Source organism: Helianthus annuus, chromosome 9 (genome assembly GCF_002127325.2).
Source record: "Helianthus annuus cultivar XRQ/B chromosome 9, HanXRQr2.0-SUNRISE, whole genome shotgun sequence".
Lineage (NCBI taxonomy): Eukaryota > Viridiplantae > Streptophyta > Magnoliopsida > Asterales > Asteraceae > Helianthus > Helianthus annuus.
In genome coordinates, this window is record NC_035441.2 from 30,293,347 (window position 1) to 30,301,457 (window position 8,111).

The 8,111-nt window shown below is 33.2% G+C and overlaps 1 protein-coding gene across 1 annotated transcript; it reads left to right on the forward strand.

Annotated features, from left to right (window-relative positions):
• The first annotated feature begins 328 nt into the window (after positions 1 to 328).
• LOC110875431 lies at positions 329 to 2,276 on the forward strand. Its single transcript, XM_022123630.2, has 4 exons — positions 329 to 1,532; positions 1,623 to 1,710; positions 1,902 to 2,077; positions 2,167 to 2,276. The coding sequence occupies exons 1-4, from the start codon at positions 329 to 331 to the stop codon at positions 2,274 to 2,276; spliced, it is 1,578 nt and encodes a 525-aa protein (XP_021979322.2).
• The last annotated feature ends 5,835 nt before the right edge of the window (positions 2,277 to 8,111 follow it).

Here is an 8,111-nt window from a genome sequence, read left to right on the forward strand (position 1 = left end):
ATGAAACAACACCTTGGTGGAGTTAAAGGAAATGTGGCTGCGTGTTTATAGGTTCCGGCGTATGTAAGGTGTCAAATGAAAATTTTGTTTGAAGAGTCGCAAAAAGGTAAAAATACAGTTTCAGAGACTGAGACGGGTAGCACGCTAAAAACAAAAAAGTCTTGGTAAAAGGAAAGCTTCTTCAACATCCGACAACGCACAATCGTATTTCTCAAGAGGTATAAATGATCTTACTCAACCTTCAATTACATCTGTATGGCACAGTAAGGAAAGAGTTCATGATACAGATTTAGCTGTAGCCATGTGACTATATGATGCATGCATACCTATGAATGCCGTAAATTGTCCTCTTTTTCCAATTGCAATGAGTAAAGTAGCTTCCATGGGGCATGGATATACGGGACCTTCCTACCATCAAGTTCGTGTAAATTTGTTGAAAGATGCTAAGCAATCTGTGAAACTTATAGTTGATTCTTATAGAGAGCAATGGGCTGAAAGAGGTTGCATTATAATGAGTGATGGATGGAGAGACGTTAGACAAAGAGCTCTAATTAATATTTTGGTTTATTTTCCAACGGGGATTTCATTCATCAAATCTGTTGATGCTTCTGATATTGAAAGTAATGTTGAAGGTTTATGCAATTTGTTTAGTGAAATTGTTGAGATTGTTGGTTCCAAGAATATTGTTCACTTGGTCATTGATAATGCTGCAAATTACAAAGTTGCGGGAAGATTATTATGTGATAGATATCCAATGATTTCTTGGTCTCCTTGTGCGGCTCACTGTATAAATTTGATCTTGAAGGATGTTTCAGAACTGGAAGATGTGTCTACTTTGATACAACTTGCATCACGAATTACAGTTTTCATCTACAACCACAAGTGGCCTCTAAATTGGTTGAGGAAAAGACCCGGTTGGACAGAAATTATCCGTCCTGGGGCCACCCGATTTGGCACATCATCCATTGCATTGAAGAGTTTACATGATCATAAGCATGATTTGCAAGCTTTAGTAACCTCTCTTGATTTCAAAAAGATGTTGAAAGTGACTAAAGCTAATGATGTGAAAGACACTATCTTAGATCCGAAGTTTTGGAATAATTGTTTTATAACGGTTCAGGTGATGACTCCTATCTTGAGACTTTTGCGTATCTGTGATTCCGATGAAAAGCCTTCATTAGGCTACGTTTATGAAGGTATGCTTAGGATAAGGAAAGGAATCAAAGAGTTGTTTAAAAGGAAAAGAAGAAACTATAAGAGGTATGTTGATATCATTGATGCTCGTTGGGATAAGATATTACGCAAAAGTCTTCATGCAGCAGCTTATTGGCTAAATCCGATATTTCAATATGAAAAAGATAATCGTGAAGAAAAGGATAAGGCATGGGTAGGGGTGCTTGATATGATTGAGAAGTTAACGACTTTAGATAACAGTGTGCAAATAACTATTTCACACTTGGCAAAATTTCGGGATAAAGTAGGTACTTTTGGTCGATCTGTTGCTTTGAATTCTGTGGAGCTTGAGCGTCCAGGTTAGTCTACTTAATGTTTACTTATGATATTAGTTTTATATATTATAAGTTTATAACAAAATTATATTTTCATGTTAATTGTATGATTAGATGAGTGGTGGAAAGCGTTCGGTGGATATGTATCGGCGGCAAAAATTTGCCATAAGAATTTTAAGTCAAACCGCATCCTCTTCTGGATGTGAACGGAATTGGAGTGTTTTTGAGAGAATTCACACCAAAAGAAGGAACCGCTTGGAGCATCAAAGGCTAAGTGATCTCGTGTATGTGCATTACAACTTACGTCTACAAAATAGGTATGATACAAGCACAAACTTTACTTATTATTAGTTTTTTATATCGAATAAAAGATTTTACATATAAACTTGTTAGGCTAAATGAGAGCAAAAGGCCATATGACCCGGTTGATTACCAAGGCATAGACAAAAACGAATTTTGGGTGGTGGAAGATGAGAAGGAAGCCGAGCTTAACTATGATGATTTAGAAAATATGCTCGATGAGGAGGAACTACTAATTGACCTTGATTCACAAACACAACCATCCGAAGGTTAGTATTTTCTTTTTGATAAATTCACGATGCATAATTTTTTTCTTTCAAAAAGTATATATTTAGATTTGTCATTTTTTAAATGTTAGGCCAAGAATTCAACGAAGAAGATAATGTGGTTCAAGTTGATGTTGCTATTAATGTTGATCATGATGATGGCGATTTTTATGAGGAATCGGATTCGCAAGATGATTGGTAGATTTGAATGTTGTTGGATTGGTACTTTAATTTGTTGTTGGTTTTGTACTTTTTTATGTTGTTGGATTTGGTACTTTTGTATGTTTTATTGTTTTTGGATGACTAATGGTTGTGTTTTTTGTTTATTAAAAATTTAGATTTTTTTCTATTTTTTCTATATTTTATATATATTTTTATATAATTTATGACGTCATCCGGGTCTTAAATCCGGTCAAACCGGTCGGACCGGTCTTTGACCCCATAAGGCGACCGGGTCGACCTTCGGTCCGGTTCTGAAAACATTGAGTTAGAGACTAAAATCACATTTAAAGTAGTTTATAGTTCTATGATAAATCCTCTTGGAATCAATAGCCACCATTCACCCCATCCATAAACTTAAAGTCAACTTCTTAAAGTAGTTTAGTCAACATTCATCCATTAATTAATTATAAATATAGTAAGATACAGCAAATTAAAACATGACTACATTTCATAGGAGCACCTTATATCAAACCATATTACATAAAGTATGGCAAATGATGTTATAACAAATAAAACTTTTGGATCAAAGTTTAAAAGTACAAGATTGTAATGTGACTCTACGTGGTCACAAATTCAAGTAAGCCATGTTACATCAACGAGCTCGTACACTGAATACATTCAATGCTAAACCATAACCCTATATATTCAATATTAACTTGGGGATAAAACTAGTAAAATTCACTTCTAAATTTAGCCATATCAAGTTGGATTACTAATGTGTTAAAAGACGTTTTTGAAAGATTTTTCTCTAATATACTATGTTTTATCTCATGGTGAAACGATCACGATGAGGTGATTTACACATCAAAAAATGTTCTTTTTTTCTATATACTATATTCATCGCAAGAAAATATATATAGAAGAAAGAAAGTAAACATTATAAGTTTAAAAGATTTTGATTATGTGTATATACTCCAACGAATTAATCATTTTTCTCTCTTAAAATACCTTTGGTCATTGACTTCTTAACATAATATACTCCAAACGAATTAAGCAATTTCTTTTCTTAAAATATATTTGGTCATTACTTCTTAACATAAAATATTTTTGAGTTATTGAAACTTTTTATCGGGGTAGATACTTGTAGAGATCGTGTGATACCTATACTTACATAATATTAGCAACAAGATGGTGCTTTGACGTGTTTTACCTCATGTTTGGAGGGTTTTTTTAAAAAAAAATCATATTTCATTTTAAACCCAAACTACTTGATTTTGTAGCTTTAACCCAAAAGTTTTTAGTTTTTTCAATTTAGCCTAACAGCTTTTTTACTTTAAACTTTGATCCCCTATATATTTCATATTTTGCAAAAATTTTCGTTTTATGTTTACTTCTAAATTTTACGAGTTAACACGACACAATGTGTGTGTGTTTACGTTTTTTATGCGCTTCGTTCTAAATTTTGCAAGTTAACATGGCGCAACGTACGTGTGTGGTTCAATGTATTTAAGTTGTCTATTTTTTTCGTGTTTAACAAGTTCGTCACAACACGCGAGTCCTAAATCGAATTAGTTATTATTTTCTCTGTTTTATATGTCCATCTAATTTCTCAACATTAAGACGCCGCAACTTCAATGTTGGTGGTTGTTGACTGTAGTATGGCATTGGTGCTATTTATCACGGTTTTACGCCCTCATCATAACACGGAAGGCTTAATACTAGTTATTATTTGAAAAGTAAGTATAATATTTTAATCATTGAAAATGTTAATTAAAATTAGAAAACTCCGAAGTCTATCAAAAATCGCTAATAAAAAAAAGTAAAATACAGGTGAACTAAGACTATAGGGTATTGGGTGTGGGTTGGCTGAAAACGCCCAAGCCACCACCCCAAGTGGGCTTGGGTTTAGGCGTGCCCAAGGAGCGGAAGTTTAAAGCCGGGCGTGGCGCGGATATGACGTGGCGGGCTCTCAATGGCCAAACCAAACTAGCCGTTGGGGAATTTTTTTTTAAAAAACTTGTTTTCCTTTATAAATACCTTACCATATTTAACATTTTTCTCACACAATATCAAACACATAAAACACAATCTTGCCATGATTTCTTCAAGTTGAAGTGAATCGTCATCATCATCTGACGATGGTGCGGAAATATTTCTACAAACGATCGTGATGGTGGTGAAAGCTATTGTGGAAGACGATGAGGAAGAGACTCCGCAACCTAAACGGAGTAGGTACATCGCTCGTGAATGGCACACCGCTAACAATATGTTGGTAAGCGATTACTTCTCAACGGAACCTAAGTATGATGAAAAAGTGTTTAGGCGTCGTTTTCGTATGAGTAGAAACTTATTTTTAAGAATATCTAGATGGCAATGCCTTGTCGACTATAGGACAAGGATCGGATTGGAAACGTGATGTACGCATGTATCATTCTTCACAACATAATTTTGGAGGATGAAGGTAGAGCGGTCGTTACCTACTATGATTACGATGACCCCCAACCAGGTAATGTAACAGTTACAGACGAAGATAAAGCGTCAAATGAATTTTTGATCAAGTCAAGGGATATACATCACAACCTTCGATCTGATTTGGTGGATCATGTTTCAACGATTCATGGGTTCAAAGAATGATTGTTTTTTATTTTGATAATTATTATGTATGTTTATGTAGTTTTTAATGGTTTTATATATATATATATATAAGGGAGCCGCTAGAATGAAAACCAGCTCGAGTTGTAAGAACCGCGAGAACTACACCCCACGGAGGGGCGTTCGCCGCGATTTTTTTTTACAAGTAGATGTGTGCATTATAAACACGGCCGTAAAAAATCACGGCGAACGCCCCTCCGTGGGGTGTAGTTTTTTACACCTCAAGTTTGGTGAAAAAAAAAGAAAAAAGAAAAAAAATTAAAAAACACCAAACTTAAGGTGTAAAAAACTACACCCCACGGAGGGGTGTTCGCCGTGATTTTTTACGGCCGTGTTTATAATGCACACATCTACTTGTAAAAAAAAATCGCGGCGAACGCCCCTCCGTGGGGTGTAGTTCTCGCGGTTCTTACAACTCGAGGTGGTTTTCATTCTAGCGATCCCCTATATATATATATATATATATATATATATATATATATATATATATATTAAAAAAATTTGATGTGCCTTGGCCACGACAGCCAGCCACGCCCACCATACCCCCTATAACTTGGGTTTGTGTATTGAGTGCCCTAATCCACGTGTCAACCCATGCCTCAAGCCCCTACCCCACCATACCCCACGGTCTAAGCAATAAAACCCCTATCCTCTTTCTTTTTATTTTCACAAGTCATAATGCTTCTTTAAGAGGTTGCTTTGTGCTTATGCATAACGCAATAGAACCCTTTACTCTCGCTAGTCGTTGCTCCATCAAAGATGTTGCTTTGTGCGTATACAACTCATTGATTTCAGCACAAACAAGTTGCAATTCTATACTATATAATAAAAGAAACTAATGGGAGGACACATGTCATTCATTGAAGCCATCTATTTTTTTATAAATAATTAATATTAATTAAAAGATAATTATAAAATTAAATTTAATATAAATTTAAACAATTCGTATAGGAGATAATCTAATATTTTAAAATATTTATCAGATTTCAAAATTATTTATCCGAAAATGTATAAAAGGTTAATTATTCTATTATTATTTTTTTATTGAAGTGTATAAAAGGTAAATTATTTTATTATTATTTATTATTTTTATATTTTATTGAAGTAAATCACAATCAACATCTATTTTTTTCATATAATTTATTTGAAGAGATATTTTCCAATGAATAATGCATCTATCCTTATCAATTCTAAAAAAATATACATAAATGTATAAAAAGGTTAATTATTATATTATTAGTTTTCAAGTGCATAAAGGTAAATTATTTTATTCTTATTTATTATTTTTATATTTTTTTTGAAGTAAGACACAATAAATGTAAATAAAGAACTAGACGATTTATGGGAATCAATCCATGGTATTATGTATTACTTTTAATTAATAGTTTCTTCTGTATGTATTTGATTAAAGAAATAAAACAAAATTTAATTTGTTACGAAAAACTGCTACACTATTCATTTTGAAAGGTGTTTATTTATTTGAACTTATTAATTTTTTAACTCTGAAATGGGGTTTTTGAAGTAGCTTTCAACTTGTATGCTTTTCTTTTATCATATATTTTATAATTTAATTATTAATCAATGTTTATTGATTCTATACTTTTATTTTTTGTGTTCAACTCTCAACTCAAATACGGTAATCACTATGTTTGTGTGACATTTATAAAAACTATCGCGGCAATCATTTATAAAATACATTTATTCAATCCATATAATGCATAGGGTTTATAAAGATATAACTTTTTATTGTTTGGTAAATAAAATTACATGCGCTCAACCCGTATAACACACGAGGTTCTTAAAAATGTAATTTTTTTCATTATTTAATATATAAAATTAAATTTACCCAATCCATACAATACACGTGGTTCTTAAAAATACAATTTTGTTATTATTTAATATATAAAATTACATTTATTCAACACATGTAATAAATAAGATTTTTAAATATATATTGTTTTATTATTTGATATATATAAAGTTACATTTATTCAACCCGTGTAATAAACGAGATGATTAAAGATATATATATATATATATATATATATATATATATATATATATATATATATATATATATATATATATATATATTATTTAGTATATAAAATTATATGTATTCAACCCTTGTAATACACGGGAATCTAACCTAGTTATCTTATAAAAAGGTTCAATTTGTAGCCAACAATTTTGATGAAGTTCTGACCATTGGAAGCACAGGGATCAGAATGGCATTCAATGTTGAATCTTATTCAAATTTGGTGCAACCATTGAAGATAATTATTAGCATTTTATGTGGATTAGGGTATACGGGGTGCCTTCGGCAACCCCCTTCGGTGACCCAAAATCCCGAGCGGGGATGCACCGCCATCACTGCGGTGACCAAGAGAGAGGGGGTGAAACCGGTGGCGGCTCACCGAATAGAGAGGGAGGAGAGAGAGAGGCGGCGTCCAATCAATGCTTTTCTTTTTTTTTTAAAAAAAAAAAAAACCAATTCACCTAAGAGGGGAGTGCCGCCATCAATTTAGGGTGTTAGGGGAGTTTAAGAGGGGACTTGACGTGGCACACGAGGATTGGTTGGCGTAAGAGAGGGGACTCACCTCTTAGGTGAGCACCCCTTACACCCTTATAATATTTTAATAAGGGTAAAAGGGATGGAAAACCTGGAAGCCACCGGGTAGTTGCGAGCAATCCCAAGTACCCTGGGTATACCTCCACAAGTGCCCCCGAGTACTTGGGTCGAATATGTTTTCCGGGTTCTGCACCCAATGTGTGCTTCTTGATGTTCTAGCTATTGCCCAATGGGTTCATAACCGTTGCCCGACGGCTTCATACCCGTTACCATTTTTAGAAAAAAACAAAATTATAAACTATTTATATGTATCACTTTTTTAACACATGTTTACCACTCTTTTCCACTTTCTATATTAATACGTTTATTATTTGGATAATGTGTGTTTTAGTTAATTGTATAAAGTATACTAGTTTAAGACCCCGCGAGTTTCGCGGGTGACTTAACACACAAATATATAAATTAAAAATGTTTAAATAATCATTTGAAAGAAGTAAACGTTCAAGTAAGGAAATCATCTCTCTACTCGCGGGTATGTAATGTATCAAACGAAGTTAGATTCAATCTAACTTTAAAAAGTTAAGCTAAAAAATAAGGTAAGGCATCTAAAATTTGTTGAGTTTCGAATCAAACCATATACCAAGTAAGACG